The sequence below is a fragment of the Delphinus delphis genome, chromosome 2, assembly GCF_949987515.2.
Source record: "Delphinus delphis chromosome 2, mDelDel1.2, whole genome shotgun sequence".
Lineage (NCBI taxonomy): Eukaryota > Metazoa > Chordata > Mammalia > Artiodactyla > Delphinidae > Delphinus > Delphinus delphis.
The window spans coordinates 82,552,803-82,571,189 of NC_082684.1; the positions used below are offsets into that span (position 1 = coordinate 82,552,803).

The window sequence follows — 18,387 nt, forward strand, 5'->3', positions numbered from 1 at the left end:
TATCGTATGCTCTTGTTTCTCTAAAAGAAATAAAAGTGCATAGGTGGTAGAGACATATACTAAATATATACATACACACACACACGTGCGCGTGCCTAAAAATATGCCCAAGAAACTAACACTGGTGATTGCCTCTGGGGAGGGGGAATCTGAGGATCTGTGGTGGGAAGAAGACTTTTCACTGTATTATTTCCCATCTGTGAGAATTAGCATTTTAAATACTAGACTGAACTCTTGTTTGTACTGTTACATACAGCATGTTTCCATAGAACAAAGACAGACTTCAGCCATGATTCTGCACAAAATATAAATTTTTGAAGAACTGGTGATCTGCTTAATGAAGTTAAAAAATCAGGGACCTTGGCATAGTCCTCATGTGCAAAGTTTGATACATGTTGGTCTTAACTTTTTGTGGGTTCTTTAGACGATCGTGTATAGATTACATGAAAAAATCTTATATTAGTGGCTCTCGATCCTGCCTGCCCATGAGAGTCACCTTGGGTCTAAAACCACACAGATTCCCAGATCCTACTTCAGACCTACTGGTTCAGAATCTCTGAGGGTGGGACCCTGGTACTTGTACTTTTAAACAATTTCTCAGATATTTTTTCTGCTCAGCTGAAGTCGGAACTGTTGTATTAAATTGTGTGTGTGTATAACTTTAAACAAATAAAAACAAACCCCAATATCTTAACTGTACTGTTGTAAAAGTTAATTTTAAAAAAGACTGTAATGATTTAAGATAATTTTTTGCTTTCCAAAATGATATTTTTTAGGTTTTTTTTAATTGAAATAGAGTTCACATAAAATAGTTTCAGGTGTACCACATAGTGATTTGACATCTGCATACATTATGAAATGGTCACCATGGTAAATCTAGTAACCATCTGTCCCCATACGAGGTTATTACAGTATTATTGACCGTATTTTATATTGTGTGTTACACCCCTATGGCTGATTCCTTTTCTTTCTGGAGGTTTGTACCTCTTAAGCCCCTTCACCTATTCTACCCCACCCCCACACCCCTTCTTTCTGGCAACTACCTATTTGTTCTCTGTGTATATGAGTCTGTTTCCATTTTGTGTTGTTTGTTTTGTTTTTTCCATCTAAGATTTTTGAATGATTTTTTAAAATATGGCTGTTGAAAGGATGAAATAAAATGGTGACAGTGAAAGGACTTGTGAACAGCCTGGGGTGGTCTGTCTTAAAGGCAGTTTTTCAAATTGCTCAATCTGCTTAATAGATCAGTTAAAGCTATACATTCTCCCCTGGCTTGAGCTGTGCATATCAGAGAGAGAATATTTTATCAGTCTTATACATTCTTAAGCATTTTAAAATTGTTGAAGTACAGGTGGGTCTCTCCTACTAGGCTTTAAACTCTTTGCAAGTAGGCACTATTTAAAAAAAAATTTCCTTCTGCCCTCTTTATTATTATTTCTTTTTGTGATAAGAATACTTAATGTAAGATTTACTGTCTTAGCAAATTTTTAAGTGTACAATATAGTATTGTTAACTATAGGCACTATGCTGTAAAGTAGATCTCTAGGACTTATTCATCTTATATAACCAGTATGTATCAAACTTTGCTTATGAGGACTATGCCAAGGTCCCTCTGATTTTTTAACGTATTTATTTATTTTTGGCTGCGTTGGGTCTTAGTTACTGCGCGCGGGCTTTCTCTAGTTGTGGCGAGTGGGGACTACTCTTCGTTGTGTTGCACGGGCTTCTCATTGCGGTGGGTTCTCTTGTTGTGGAGGACAGACTCTAGGCGCATGGGCTTCGGTAGTTGTGGCTCGTGGGCTCTAGAGCGCAGGCTCAGTAGTTGTGGCGCACGGGCTTAGTTGCTCCGCGGCATGTGGGATCTTCCCAGACCAGGGATTGAACCTGTGTCCCCTGCATTGGCAGGCAGATTCTTAACCACTGCGCCACCAGGGAAGTCCCGGTACCTCTGATTATAAAACTTCAATGAAACAGATCACCAGTTCTTCAGAAATTTATATTTAACGAATATAAAATTTATATTTAACTAAACTCCTTGTTTCCTCCTTCCCCGGCCTGGCAATCACCATTCTACTTTCTACTTTAGGAGTTTGACTGTTTTCGATTCCTCATAGAAGTGATATCATTAGTATTTGTCTTTCTGCGTCTGGCTTATTTCTCTTTGCACAGTGTCCTCCAGGTTCATCCATGTTGTCACAAATGGCTGGATTTTCTTCTTTTTTAAAGCTGGATAATAATTCCATTGTATACATATACCACATTTTCTTTATCCATTCGTCTGTTGAAGGACACCTAGGTTGTTTCCAAATCTAGGCTGTTATGAACAGTACAGTAGTGAATATGGTAGTGAAGATCTCTTTGAGATCCTGATTTTCCCTTTGCATGTATACCCAGAAGTGGGATCTTTAAAGCATTCTTGTGCATTTTAACATTATTTGTTTTTCCCTTTTCTTATTATAGTATTTTTAAGTACAGAGCTTCAAGCTTTACAGATATTACAGAACAAGAAACGTAAAAGTTCTCAATTAGATAAAAATAGTGAAATTTATCAGGAAGTTCAAGCTATCTGCGATACCCTTGGTATTCCCAAGTCAACAACTTCTGACATTCCACTTATGCTGAACCAAGTGGAATCAAAGGTATTGTATTTGTTTTATTTTTCATTTCCCCCAAATTCAGTTAAATGCTGATATGTAAATGTTGAATTAAAAATGAAAATACAGTTGATCCTTGAACAATGTGGGACTTAGGGGTGCTAACCCTCTGCAGAGTCGATAATTAACATACAACTTCACTGTTGTCCCCCTGTATCTGCAGTTCGCATTTGTAAATTCAACCACCTGTGGATCAGATAGTACTGTAATTTTATTTAGTGAAAAAAATTCACATGTAAGTGGACCAGCACAGTTCAAACCCATGTTGTTCAAGGGTCAACTGTATTTCCTTTAACTACAAGATATACATTCTATTTAAAGAAACATTTATCTTCGTGTAAACTAAATTTTGGATTTGGAGTTAATATGCATGTGACCTAATTTGACTATAAGTAATATTCAGGAATCGGATCTTAATGAGTGAGTGCTAGGCTTTGTGAAGGTTTGCCCTGATAGAAATCCTTTTGCAAATTTAAGGGACCCTTTTCTAAACAAGGTTGTATTACGGTATAATGAAAGAAGTATAGTTATCGTATGAAGTCAAAGGCAAACTAAATTTCTTTTTAATGGATGTTGTTAATAGAATTGCAGTGTGGTTGTCTTTGGCAGTGAGCAAAGAAATGCACAATTTCTGGTGGATAAGTGTTTAGTAAATGTTTGTTGTATAGTGAATAAATGAATGAGTACCCTGATGGAGTAGTTAAAAACAACTAAAACCTGTGTACTTCTAGCTTTTTTTTTTTCCAGTTATTAAACTATCCTTGTTCCCAGTCAAGCCATCGATTAGAGAGAATGATACTCTCACAGACCAAATTCTGGCTTAATTCCTAGGTTCTGTAGGAGTCCTCTAGGGGAATAATACAAGATTCATTTTTAAGGAAAAGAAAATTCTCACCCTCAAGAATAGGTACTAAAACTCTGTTTTTAGACATGCTGTTTTAAACTAAATTCTTGAATAAAGTACTCTTTGCATTGATAATTTATGAACTGAAAAATAAAAAGATTTGTCTTACTGAATGTCAGAGAATTTTAGTATCATTAAGATGAAAACACAGTATAAAAACTTTTTTTTTTCCCCTAGAACTTGTAAACCAAAGAATAAGCCTATGAATCCCAGCTCAGAAACACTGGTGTAGAGTTAATAAATTGCTCTTCAGAATTTGTTTCTCTGGATTAAGAATGATCTGGGGTTGGCTAAAATATCTGGGGCTATTTCAAATTGAGACAGATTTCTAGACTCTTCCTAATCTCCCAGTGCTTACACATATTGATCCCAGAGAGGTTTTTTCTTTTTATGAGTTTCAGTTAGAATTTAAAAATACCCCCAAACCTCTTTTCCCTGCTTAAAGCAGGCTGTAATGCCTGTGTTCAAGTGCTGGCAGGCTAATTATAAGGTAGTAGTTACTATGGCCATCATGGCTAAATATTTACCTATAATGACTTACTTCTCCATTCAGTTCCTATCAAAAGCAAAAATTTCCATATTTTCTTCTATGTACGATGTGTCCAGAAGACACTTCGTCACCATTGGGGAGGAAATTTATCATTATCTTTTAGCTCGAAGCTGTTCAAATGTAAATCTAAAGTAATTATAGTAATATTAACAGCACACATACAGCATTTACTGTGCTAAATGTTTATATGTAATAACTCATTGCATTCTTACATCACCTATAATGAAGTAGTAATATTATTATTTACAACAGCCATTTGAGAAAATTGAGGTACTGAAAGATTTAATAAATTAGACAAGCAAGTTTCTAAGTAGTAGTAGTGGTAGACTGGAGTTTCAAACCCAGATGGTCAACCTCAGAGTCTGCTCTTAACTCCCTCTTTATCACAAGTGATTCTCAAAGTTATTAAAACTGTTATCTAATGTTGAAATACAGGGAATGTGATTATATGTGAGAAACTTAAGCATGCATTCAGAGTCCCTCTTGAGTAAGGGGTTATGACTAAAACTTTTAGTAGTATATGAAATATCAAAATCGAAGGTATTTACAATAGTGAGGAATCTACAGAAATGGTATGTTTTAAGAAAATAATAATTCTTTTCAATGTGTAAGAGCAGTGTCAGTAATCACTGTTGTAGTGGTAGCTTTACTGTGATGTAAAGCTTAAGCTTTGGGACCCCCTAATTTGCACAAGTTCTTTCTAAGCTCATTTTTCAAAAATAGCTTTCTCAAGATATAATTTAAGTGCTGTAAAATTCGCCCATTTAAAGTATACAATTCAATGAATTGTAGTATATTTACAGAGTACAACATCATCAAAATCTAATTTTAGAACATTTCCATCATTCTCAGAAGAAACCATGTGCCCATTTACAGTCACTTCCCATTACCACCACCAGTTTCCAAGCTAATTTTGTGTTCATAATTTTTAATTCTTTTTAAAAGAGGTCCCCCAACATTAAATAAGGTTCATACTCCTCAAAATGTGAACTCTTCCTGATTATTTTCTCTAGTTACTTTATAACTAAGCAACTGTAAATATTTCATTCTGTTTGAATGACCTCTGATATTGCTGAAGCAAAAGCAAATGTCTAAATCTTGTTCACCAAAATAAAAATGTTTCAAGTAATTCAAATCAGTGGCTTTGCTTTGCAAAAGTAATGAAATGTGTATGTGGCGACTAATTGAGAGGGCTTGCTCTCCTGTGTTGTCTTGCTGAACAATGGAATGTGTACAGAATATTTAATGGAGTAAAACCAACATACTCAGCAAAGGTTTTAGTATCCCTTTTGAGAATTTGTCAGCATGTAAGAGCGTGCCATCTTAAGAAGAAACTCTGAATTTATTTCACATATAAATTATAGATTCTCATAATAAAACCTTTTAGTAGCTACTTCTTTAATTGTCCATGTACATTATTTCTTACTCTGGAAAAGGTGTGCTATAGCTTGAATTAATGTAACTAATGCTTCTTTGAGAAAGATACTCTGCATTGTAGTGATATTCTTTCCTATTATGTGAAGGTATATTTTAACTATTTCTCTTTAACATTTTATTAATTCTCTAGCATTCAAAGCGTTTTAAGCAAGAATAAGATCGTTTTAAATTAGGGATACACATTTTCACAATCTTTTATGTTTAATTTTAGGTGAAAGATATTCTCTCACATGTCCAGAAAAATCACGTGGGAAAACCACTGCTGAAAATTGATTTAAATCTGGAACAGGCGGTAAGTCACCCCCCCACCTTTTTATTAGCTTTATGTAATTAAAGTAGTGAATATGACTTAATTTTATAGATGGACATCTAGATTTTACAGTGTGTAGCATGCATTTTTTATATTGGAGAATTAAAATGGAATGATATTCTAGAACAGTAGGTCCTAACATTTCTTCACTCAGATTATTAATTAAAAAAAAAAACCTGGCCAAAAGTATTTATAGTCCCTAATATGTTAGCATAGTTGTAATTTGAAAAGTGTAGTAGCTCAACGCCAACAAGATGGGAAGTTGTTGGTATTTTCTTTCCTTATTGGTCCAAACTACTTTGCAAGTAGACGTTTTACGTAAATTAACATGTTTGATTGAAGATCAGGTAAACTGTACCAATTGTAGAGCTTAATTTGTATGTTTAGTATCTTCCGAATATTTTATATGTTCTATCAAATATCTTTATCTAAATAATTTACTGTAAAGTTTCATGGGATCAGAAAATGACCATCAAGTACCACCTTTTGAATTAATAGGACGTATTGACCACAATTCTGAAATTTCTTTTCTGTGCATAATGAGTCTAAAGGTTATGATTTTTGTTTCCAAATTCCTTAGGAACAACTGGAAAGAATCAACGATGCCCTTTCCTGTGAATATGAGTGCCGTCGGCGGATGTTGATGAAACGATTAGATGTAACAGTGCAGTCCTTTGGATGGTCTGATAGAGCAAAGGTAAGGCTGTTTTTCCATTTGTGTCCTGTAGGTGGTACTCTGTGACAGCTCTTCAGGCTCTCTTGTCTGTTAGGTAACGATGCCACATTTGTACTTTATCACTCTGTCTGAAGCTCCTGCCCAGGCCAACTGCTGGTCTTAAATAATGATCCTGGTCTTGTATAAGTCCCTGTTTGCAAATATCTTAATTTCTTCCCATATCTTTCACATTTATTTAAAACTCATAGATGTTGTGATTTATGCAAGGATATACATAAAAGAAGGCATCATATGTGATAGTGAGATAGATATAGTGAGCAACTGGTCAAGAAAGAAGGATTTACTGCTAAACACCCTACAGTACACAGGATAGCCCTTCACAACAAGATCTGTCTGGTCCAAAAGATCAAAAGTAGTGGTTGACAAAATCTGTTTCTGATGATATGAGATCAGATTTTTCTTTATACATAATATATTGTTATTTTCATTCAACAAATAGTTGAATGCCTACTCTATTTCATGTACACATTAAAGGACATTTATTAAAACATATATTTGAACAGCAAGTGCAATGTGGCACACTGTACACAAAAAGAGGTGACTCTTCTGTAAGCATCATGCCTGTCTGCTTATTGTGCTTACTGTCGCTTTGTTTATTTAACTAATGTGAGGTTCATTATTCTTTTTCAGCTTTGCAATCTGGTTAAAGTAACACATCACTCCTCAATGTTATCCTGTCTAAATCTTCTCTGATAAATAGCACCTGTCTGCAGAAAGCACCTGCTCAGAAGCAGTGTTAGACTCCCTGTTACTGTTAAGCTTGTGAGAGGTCACCCAGGCTGAGAGGAAAGAAATTAACAGACAAGCTGCTACTGTGTTCTGAAATGATGGGACTGAGGCCACGTATTCTCTGGTTTCTCTCCTCATGGTCTTTGCAGTCTTTCCAGTATAGTATGTCTCTCTTCCTATTGCACAGAGGGATTAAAACCCTTTTTTCCCATTTGATATATGTCTAAATCCTTTTATTCAACTGTCGAAAAAGTAAAATACTGATTTTTTTATTCAGAAAAAAATAAAAAAGAAAGATAGATTTAGGAATGAATCAGGTAGCACTGATGCCTGAACAAACCTTAAAGGTGGCTTAAGGCTGTGGAGTGTGTTCCAGTTGAAGAGAGGGTTGGAGGGTGGGGGCATTCCCAAATATGGATCTCTTCAGGTAGTTTTCTAGAGAGCTGTCACCCATCATTCCCATTTCATGTCTGTAATCTGTACCCAGGCGGCGTCTGGGATCCTCCACTCCAGACTGTAAGCTGGGATGATTATAGGAAAACATTTGCTTCCCCTGTTTGAGGGATCATTGTGTCCTGTGCTCCTTGATGTCCAGTGTCTGAAAATCACTGGTTCACGTGGGTTGTCCAGTTTTATAGTTGTCTCAGGTAGGAGGGTAAATCTGTGCCTGTTACTCTCAGATATTATTATTACATTCTTTGGATTAACTGGGTAGTTGTCCTGCCCCCATATTGTATCAACTGGGGTCATTTATGCAGCTTCATTCAACTGATACCTGGGCTGGGTTGGGCTGGAACATCCAAGACGGTTGCCTCACATGTCTGGGTTTTGCTAACTGTTTCTTGGGGTGCTTCACTTGTCATCTTGGCCCTTAGGTGGTCTCTCTCTCCATGTGGTGCCCCACATTGGTTTCCTATGGCTGCTGTAATAAATTACCACAAACTTCGTGGTTTAAATAATACACATTTATTTTCTTACAGATCTAGAGATCAGAAGTCCTAAAATGAAGGTATTGGCAGGGTTGCATTCCTCCCGGACACTTCAGGGGAGAATCTGTTTCCTTGCATTTACTAGCTTCCAGATACCACCTGTGTACCTCGAGTCATGACCTCATCCTCCATCTTCAAAATCAATAGTGTAGGATCTTCCATTCTTTCTCCTTCTGCTTCCATTGTCACATGCCTTCTGCTCTCTCTCTCTTATCAGGAGCCTTGTGGTTACACTGGGCTTACCCAGATAATCCATCTCAAGATCCCTAACTTAACTCACATCTGTATCTTCAAGGTGACATATTCACAGGTTCCAGGGATTAGGATGTGGAGATCTCGGGGGAGCCATTCTGTTTACCAGGTGTCTTCTAATTGAAGTTTATTTTTTTCCTGCATTGTATTTCGTTATCATATGTGGCTGCTGCTTTTTTCTTTTCTTTTCTTTTTCTCTTTTTTAAATATACTTTTAAAAATCAAGTATTCTAATGAGTCCTCTTTTCTATACTTTCCCTCCTAAAAGCTTGTATCCTTCTACTGCAGTTTGGGCTGTTTGCTTGCCTATCCTTGGCTACTCCACTATTTCCTGGATTCCATGGCCTTCTCTTTCATTGTTTATTCCCTCAATCTGCCATAGTAAGTCCACAAATAACTTCCTAACAAAGGGTGCATAGGAGTGATTTTTCTGAACCCTTGAATTCTAAAAATGTTTATTCTGCTGCCACATTTGATTGATAGTTTGGGTAAATATAAAATTCTAGGTGGAAAACATTTTTCTCTAAGAATATTGAAGGCAAAAAAAAAAAAAGAATATTGAAGGCATTGCTTCATTGTTTTCTAGCATATAGTGCTGCTGTTGAGAAACCCAGTGCCATTGCCTGTCCTTTTGGATGACCTTTTATTTTTCACTGGGAGCTTTTGGACCCTCTTCTTTTTTTTTTTTTTTTTTTTTTTTTTGAGAGTTACATTTTATTTGACAGACTTGCTGAGGACTTAAGCCTGGAAGACAGCCTCTCAGATGACTCTGAGGGACTGCTCTGAAGAGAGGTAAGGGAGGAGTCAGGATATATAGGAGTTTTTGCAAGGAACGAGGTAGTAGGAACATCAAAAGATCATTGTTAAAAAAAAAGAAAGAAAAATCATTGTTAATTAAAGAAAAACAGGGACTTCCCTGGTGGTTGGACTCTCTTCTTTATCCTTGGAGTTCTGAAATTTCACAGCATATGTCAGTCTGGGTCTTCCTGAATTCATTGTGCTAAACATTAGGTGGGCATTTCAATCTGTAGACTCTCAGCTTTTATATTTCTCTTTATTAATTTCTTCCCTTTTGTTTTCTCTTTCTGAAACTCTTGTTATTCAGATATTAGACCCCCTAGATAGATCCACTTGAGTTGCTTTATTTTTTTTCTCATTTTCTGTCTCTTCCTTTTTGATTGACTTTCTTGGAAATGTCCTCAATTTTATTTTGTGCTTGGCACTAAATTTTTGTTTCTGCCATCATTTTTTCATTTCCAGGAATTCTTTTTGCTTCTTGAGTTTTCCTTTTTCATGTTTTTTTTTTCTTGTTTTATGAACGTGCTATCTTCTTCAATGGGGATGAAAAATTTTTTTTTAAAAAAGGTTGTTTTTTTTTTCCCCCCTTAATTATTTCTGTCTCTTCCAGGGCAATTTTTGGTTTGTTTTTCTTGGTCTCTCTCTCGTGGTGGCTTTCTTCAAATCATGATGGTCCTTTGTTGTCCATATTTAAGAGAAGACACTGAAAAACTGATTGGGAACTGTAGTTGTTGATCAGGATTGTTGATGTCAGACTCTGGAGCTGCCTCCTGTGCTGTGGAAATTCCTGATGCTCATTTGGAGAAGTCTTTTCTCTGTAGCTGCTCAGTGTTTCAAGAAGGGAAGCCTCATTTTTTTTTCTATACATTATTCTCCTTTGGCCAGAGGAGGAGGAGTGGCAACATGGCACCAGGGGTTGGAAGAATAGACTATTCCACAAATAGACAGTTAACCCCTATTTTTGGCTCCCAGTTTCATTTTCTGAGATGTTGGTTCCCTTCTTACCTGTATCCCCTTTTTCCATTCTGTTTATTGTAGTATATGTATATTTTTTGAAAAAAATAATTTAGTGTGTTTGAGAAAATACCTTTAGGAAATATCTTGATATCTTATCTTCTCATCTTGGTCTTTTTTCATCATGTTTTAGGACAAGGAGGTTGTGTTTTTGTTGTTTTTCCCTTAGTCCGGAAGATTTTTTAAATATCTTTTTTCTCAGAGTATAGATCAAATTTTGGCCTTTCATGCCATCCTTTTCAATTGATTATGTGAGTATATACATTTATACCCTGAGTTTTCTTTTCTTGTTAAATTTAATATATCTTTATCTTATTCTCCCTATTTCATGTGTCTGATGTTGAATGACTCATCAAATATTGTTCTACAGCATTTAAAATCTTTTGCATACAGATATACTCTATTGATTGACATTGAGTTTTCCTTTAATTTTGTCTCCTTTGACCCTGTAATGAAATTTTTGGCAGCTAAATTTTTGTTCATGTCCATGATATATTCCTAAAAGTGGAATTCCTTGATCAAAGAAATAATGCTTTTGATGCACACTCCAGAGTTGCCCTTCAAAAAGATTATACATGTTTATTAGTATGGTTAATCTGGTTTCTCTGTTACTTTGCTGGTATTGAAATAGGACTGAGTATACTTTTATAGTTTGCTTTTTTTTTTTTTTTTCCTGAATATATTGTGATCATGGTCCCATATCTCTAAAAGTTCTATTTCGGTGTCCTTTTAAAATTGATTTTTAATTTATTTCTTATTTTTTGAGTTATAATTCACCATCTTAAAGTGTACAGTTCAGTGGTTTTTAGTATATTCACTGTATTCTGTGCCATTATCTAATTCCACAACGTTTCCCTCACCGCCAAAAGAAACATGCACCTATTAGTGGTCATTTGCTGTACCTTCAACTTCCTTTTCTGACACTCACTACTATAACCTACTTTCTGTCTCTTTGGATTTGCCTGTTCTGGATATTTCATATATATAAGGAGTCATACAATATGTGGCTTTTTATGTCTGGCTTCTTAGCATAATGCTTTCAAGTTTCATCCATGTTGTCCCATGTAACTGCACAATCAGCCCTCCATGTCTGCAGATGTGAAACCCATGGATTCCTAGGGATTCCTAAATGGAAATTTACTGTGTGAAAGGTTATGACTCTTAATGCTCTTGATTCACATCACCAAATTGTTTTTTACAAAGTTTGTATGAATTTAAGCTCCTACAAGTAGTGTAAATGAAATTTTGCCTTCACTTTAGCTTCTTTAGTATTTAGAATATTATCAATTTTATGGCTAACTTGATGGTTAAAAAAGACTAAGTTGTTTTAACTTGTATATTTTTTATTAGTGGTACAGTTGAACATTTTTTCATAAGCTTATTAGTCATTTGAATTTCCTCTTTTTTGAAATTTCTATTTGTGTCTTGTCTTTTTTTCCCCTTAAGGTCTTCCTGTTTTCCTTCTGATTGAGCTTTTTATATATTAAGGAAGTTAGCTAGTTGCTTTATTTGTTGAAAATATTTTCCCCAGTGGTCTTTTGTTTTATGTCTTTTGCTGTGCAGAAATTTTAGTCTATAATATGGTTAAGTTTTTCAGTTTAAAATAAAACTTTAAACAGTGAACTCTTTTTAAAAATTTATAATTAATTTTTTTATTGGAGTGTAGTTGATTTACAGTGTTGTGTGAGTTTCTGCTGTACAGCAAAGTGAGTCAGTTATACATATACCTATATCCACTCTTTTGTAGATTCTATTCCCATATAGGTCATTACACAGAGTATTGAATAGAGTTCCCTGTGCTATAAGGTAGGTTCTTATTAGTTATCTATTTTATATATAGTAGTGTGTCTATGTCAGTCTGAATCTCCCAGTTTATCCCTCCCCCCTCCCTTTCCCCCTTGGTAACCATAAGTTTGTTTTCTACATCTGTGACTCGATTTCTGTTTTGTAAATAGGTTCTTTTGTACGATTTTTTTGGATTCCACATATAAGTGATATCATATGATACTTGTCTTTCTCTGTCTGACTTACTTACTATGATAAACTCTAGGTCCATCCATGTTGCTGCAGATGGCATTATTTCATCCTTTTTTATGGCTGAGTAATATTTCATTGTATATATGTACCACATCTTCGTTATCCATTCCTCTTTTGATGGACATTTAGGTTGCTTCCATGTCCTGGTTATTGTAAGTAGTGCTGCAGTGAACATTGGGGTGCATGTACCCTTTCTAATTATGGTTTTCTCCAGATATATGCCTATGAGTGGGATTGCTAGATCATATGGTAGCTCTACTTTTAGTTTTTTAAGGAATCTCCATACTGTTCTCCATAGCGGCTGTACCAATTTACATTCCCACCAACAGTGTAGGAGGGTTCCCTTTTCTCCACTCCCTCTCCAACATTTATTGTTTGTAGATTTTTTGATGATGGCCATTCTAACAAGTGTGAGGTGATACCTCATTGTAGTTTTGATTTGCATTTCTCTAATAATTAGTGATATTGAGCATCTTTTCATGTGCTTTTTTTTTTTTTGCATACAAATTCTTGACCTTATATATTTATTTTGTCATTTTTTTCCCTGCCTGTAATGGGTTTCTTAACACGAAGTCAGTCCATGCCCAGGATTTCTTTTTTTTTTGTTCATCAACATTAGACTATATTTTGCATTTATATAATAAAATATAGAAGACAATAAAAATAAGTGAGTATTGCTATAAGCAACAACAGAAATAAAACACATGAGCAATATTCAGCAAAACAAGGCAGACATAAAATGATATACATTGTATGGTTTTTTTTTAAAAAATTCAAAACTGGGCAAAACAAATTTATGGTGAAGGTAGTAGTGATTATGGGAACAGAAAGCAGGGGTCATGACCAGGAAATAGTATAAGGAAGGCTTCCGAGGTGCTGGGAAAGTTCTGTTTCTTGATCTGAGTAGTGGTTATACTAGTGGGAGTTCAGATAACTCACATAAGTCATAAGTTTATAGTTAAACTTACGACTTATACACTTTTCTCTGTGTTATAACTTATTAAAAAAGCTAAGACAAAAGCCTTATTTAGTTCATTAAGATCAGCAGTTGGCAAAGAATTACTGAATATTATTTTAGACACCTACAAAGTTCAAGGAAGTGTCTTAGGTGATCAAAGATTCCAAGTCCATTCCACTATCAAATATATATTTTTTTCTTATTAGTCATCCATATTATACACATCAGTGTATACATGTCAATCCCAATCTCCCAGTTCATCACACCACTCCCGCCCCACACCACTTACCCCCTTGGTGTCCATATGTTTTTTCTCTGCTTCTCTGTCTCAATTTCTGCTCAGCAAACTGGATCATCTGTACCATTTTCTAGGTTCCACATATATGCGTTAATATACAATATTTGTTTTTCTCTTTCTGACTTCACTCTGTATGACAGTCTCTAGATCCACGTTTCAACAAATGACCCAATTTCGTTCCTTTTTATGGCTGAGTAATATTTCATTGTATATATGTACCACATCTTCTTTATCCATTCGTCTGTCGATGGGCATTTAGGTTGCTTCCATGACCTGGCTATTGTAAATAGTGCTGCAATGAACATTGGGGTGCATGTGTCTTTGAATCATGGTTTTCTCTGGCTATATGCCCGGGAGTGGGATTGCTGGGTCATGTGGTAATTCTATTTTTAGTTTCTTGAGGAACCTCCATACTGTTCTCAATAGTGGCTGTATCAATTTACATTCCCACCAACAGTGTAGGAGGGTTCCCTTTTCTCCACACCCTCTCCAGCATTTGTTGTATGTAGATTTTTTGATGATGGCCATAACAAATGTGAGGTGATACCTCATTGTAGTTTTGATTTGCATTCTCTAATAATTAGTGATATTGAGCATCTTTTCATGTGCTTTTTAGCCATCTGTATGTCTTCTTTGGAGAAATGTCTATTTAGATCTTCTGCCCATTTGTTGATTGGGTTGTTTGTTTTTTTGATATTAGGCTGCATGAGCGGTTTGTATATTTTGGAGATTAATCCCTTGTCAGTCACTTTGTTTGCAAATATTTTCTCCCATTCTGTGGGTTTTCTTTTAGTTTTATTGATGATTTCCTTTGCTGTTCAAAAGCTTTTAAGTTTCATTAGGTCCCATTTGTTTTTATTTTCATTACTCTTGGAGGAGGATCAAAAAAGATCTTGCTGCAGTTTATGTCAGTGTTCTGCATATGTTTTCCTCTAAGAGTTTTATAGTATCTGGTCTTACATTTAAGTCTTTAATCCATTTTGAGTTTATTTTTGTGTATGGTGTTAGGGAATGTGCTAATTTCATTCTTTTACATGTAGCTGTCCAGTTTCCCCAGCACCTCTTATTGAAGAGACTGTCTTTTCTCCAGTATATAGTCTTGCCTCCTTTGTCGTAGATTAGGTGACCATGGGTATGTGAGTTTATCTCTGGGCTTTCTATACTGTTCCATTAATCTATATTTCTGTTTCTGTGCCAGTACCATACTGTTTTGATTACTGTAGCTTTGTAGTATAGTCTGAAGTCAGGGAGCCTGATTCCTCCAGCTCCGTTTTTCTTTCTCAAGATTGCCTTGGCTATTCAGGATCTTTTGTGTCTCCATACAAATTGTAACATTGTCTTGTTCTAATTCTGTGAAAAATGCTATTGATAATTTGATAGGGATTGCATCGAATCTGTGGATTACTTTGGGTAGTATAGTCATTTTGACAATATTGACTCTTCCAATCCAAGAACATGTTATATCTTTCCATCTGTTTGTGTCATCTTTGATTTCTTTCATCAATATCTTATAGTTTTCTGAGTACAGGTCTTTTGCCTCCTGAGTACAGGTATTTTATGCGGTGGTAGATGCGATTGTTTCCCTAATTTCTCTTTCTGATCTTTAATTGTTAATGTATAGGAATGCAAGAAATATCTGTGTATTAATTTTATATCCTACAACTTTACCAAATTCATTGATGAGCTCTAGTAGTTTTCTGGTAGCATCTTTAGGATTTTCTATGTATAGTATCATGTCATCTGCAAACAGTGATAGTTTTACTTCTTTTCCTATTTGGATTCCTTTTATTTCTTTTTCTTCTCTGATTGCCATGCCTAGGACTTTTAAATCTATGTTGAATAAAAGTGGAGACAGTGGACATCCTTGTCTTGTTCTTGATCTTAGAGGAAATGCTTTCAGTTTTTCACCATTGAGAATGATGTTTGCTGTGGGTTTGTTGTATATGGCCTTTACTATGTTGAGATATGCTTCCTCTGTGTCCACTTTCTGGAGAGTTTGTATCATAGATGAGTGTTGATTTTTGTCAGAAGCTTTTTCTGCATCTATTGAGATGGTCATATGGTTTTTATTCAGTTTGTTAATGTCGTGTATCACATTGATTTATGTATGTTGAAGAATCCTTATATCCCTGGGATAAATCCCACTTGATCATTGTGTATGATTGTTTTAATGTGTTGTTGCATTTAGTTTACTAGTATTTTGTTGAGGATTTTTGCATCTATATTCATCAGTGATATTGGCCTGTAATTTTCTTTTTTTGTGATATCTTTGTCTGTTTTTGGTATCAGGGTGATGGTGGCCTTGTAGAATGAGCTTGGGGGTTGTTACTTTCTCTGCAAGTTTGAGAAGGATCGGTGTTAACCCTTCTCTAAATGTTTGACAGAATTCGCCTGTGAAGCCATCTGGTCCTGGACTTTTGTTTGTTGGAAGTTTTAAAATCACTGTTTTAATTTCAGTACTTGTGATTGATGTGTTCATATTTTCTATTTCTTCCTGGTTCAGTCTTGGAAGCTTGTATCTTTTTGAGAATTTGTCCATTTCTTCTAGGTTGTCCATTTTATTGGCATATAGTTGCTTGTAGTTAAACAATGAACTCTTTATTATATTTGGAATCCCCTTAGTTATATGTTGATTATTATTATTATTTTACAATTAGACAACAGTTCATTGCAGCACGATTTAAAAAATCTATTTCTTTTCTCATTGCTCTTTTTTTTAATGTTTTAATATTCTTCATTTTTAGAGCAGTTAAAGGTTCATAGCAATATTGAACAGAAGGTTTTGAGATTTCCATTTACCTCCTGCCCCCCCCCACACATAACCCGCCCATCATCGTCCCCCACGAGAGTAGTAGATTTTTGCAGCTGATGAACCTACATTGATACATCATTATTATCCAAAGTCCCATAGTTTATAGTAGGTTTCACTCTTGGTGCTGCACATTCTATGGTTTTGAAAAAATACACAAAGACAGGTATCCACCATTATAGTATCCTACAGAATATTTTCACTGCCAGAAAAATCTTCTCTGCTTTGCCTATTCTTCCCTCCCTCTGCACAACCCCTGGCAACCCATTTAATCTTTTTACTATCTCTATAGTTTTGCTTTTTCCAGAATGTCATATAGTTGAAGTCATACAGATTATTATTTTCAGATTAGCTTCTTTCACTTAATAATAGACATTTAAGTTTCCTTCATGCCTTTTTGTCTCACTGATCTTTGATGCCTCCGCTATCATTTATTGCATTCATGCATTTATGAGGCCCTGAATCTCAATTGCCTCTTTTGTTTCATCAATCTATTCCCCCTACCAGTTCCATTTAATTAGACCGAGGTAGGATAGTATAGTGTTATCTATACAACCACTCTAAAAGGATGTTTTGAAGATTAAAGATATGATATTAGATGAAGAATAAATAGCTTGGCTCATTTAACAAGTAGTCAATGAATGTTAACTCTTAAGGCAATGATGATTTAGATATCCCCTACCTCCCTGCCCACCACTCTCCCCCAAAAAATATTCCAGTAGGACTGCAATAAATCTATAAGTTAATTTTGAGGGAAACCAACAATACTCAATGTCCCCATCCAGAAACTTGGTATTTCTGTTTATTCAAGTTTTACTTCTGTTTTTGTAGATTTACTAATGTTTTCTTCTTAAAGGTTCTGTGTGTGTTTTTGGTACAGCTATTTTTAGGTATTTTGCTTTTTGTTAATATGAATGGGATTTTTTTTCGTTACTTTTTAAATGAGTTGTTACTGGTAGTTATGTAGCCTTTTAGCATCTGTTGGGCTTTTTTCTTTCTCATTCTACTTACAGATTATCAGATATTTGAATGTTTTGCTCCTCTGTTTCTTTGCTTGTGTTATTATCTCCTTTTTTTCTTTCTGAAGATTATGATTGCCATCGCCCTTTTTTAAAATTAATTAATTAATTTGGCTGCGTTGGGTCTTAGTTGTGGCACGTGGGATCTTTGCAGCATGCAGGATCTTTAGTTGCGGCATGCAGGATCTTTGTTATAGTACGTGGGATCTTTAGTTGCGGCATGCAGGATCTTTGTTATAGTACGTGGGATCTTTAGTTGTGGCATGCAGGATCTTTAGTGTGGCATGCAGGATCTTTTGTTATTGCGTGCGGACTTCTCAGTTGTGGCGCACGGGCTCTAGAGTGCGTGGGCTGAGTAGTTGGGGTACGCAGGCTGAGTTGCCCCACGGCATGTGGGATCTTAGTTCCCTGACAAGGGATGGAACCCACGTCCCCTGCATTGGAAGGTGGAGTCTTAACCACTGGATCACCAGGGAAGTCCCACCATTGCTCTTTCATTGAAATGTTCTTTGGTTCCTTTTTTCCCTGAATTTTGTCATTTAGATAAAAACAGATGACATAGCAAGAATTTACCAGCCTAAGCGTTACGCTTTGTCACCCAAGACAACAATAACCTTGGCACATCTACTTGCTGCCCGTGAAGATCTATCCAAGATCATCAGGACAAGTAGTGGCTCCAGCCGGGAGAAGACAGCATGTGCCATTAATAAGGTTGGTCTTTCTTTCAGTAACAGCGGATAATGAATTTATAATATCCTTGTTTGATGTTTTTACAGATTTAATCCATTTTTCTTTTAATCCTAGTGAACTCCTAGAAAAGAGAGTGGTGGAGGGCCTTCAGTCAATTTAGGCTTAGTAATGTTTTCTGTGTGCATGTTCGTTTGAATTTCTGT

The 18,387-nt window shown here is 35.6% G+C and overlaps 1 protein-coding gene across 1 annotated transcript in view; it reads left to right on the forward strand.

Moving 5' to 3' along the window:
- Positions 1-18,387, forward strand: part of FAM98B (family with sequence similarity 98 member B) — a 35,043-nt gene that overhangs the window by 12,476 nt on the left and 4,180 nt on the right. The window contains exons 4-7 of the mRNA XM_060004972.1: positions 2,461-2,639; positions 5,757-5,837; positions 6,436-6,552; positions 18,038-18,205. Of these exons, the coding sequence (XP_059860955.1) occupies positions 2,461-2,639; positions 5,757-5,837; positions 6,436-6,552; positions 18,038-18,205 (545 nt within the window). The remainder of the gene's footprint in view (positions 1-2,460; positions 2,640-5,756; positions 5,838-6,435; positions 6,553-18,037; positions 18,206-18,387) is intronic.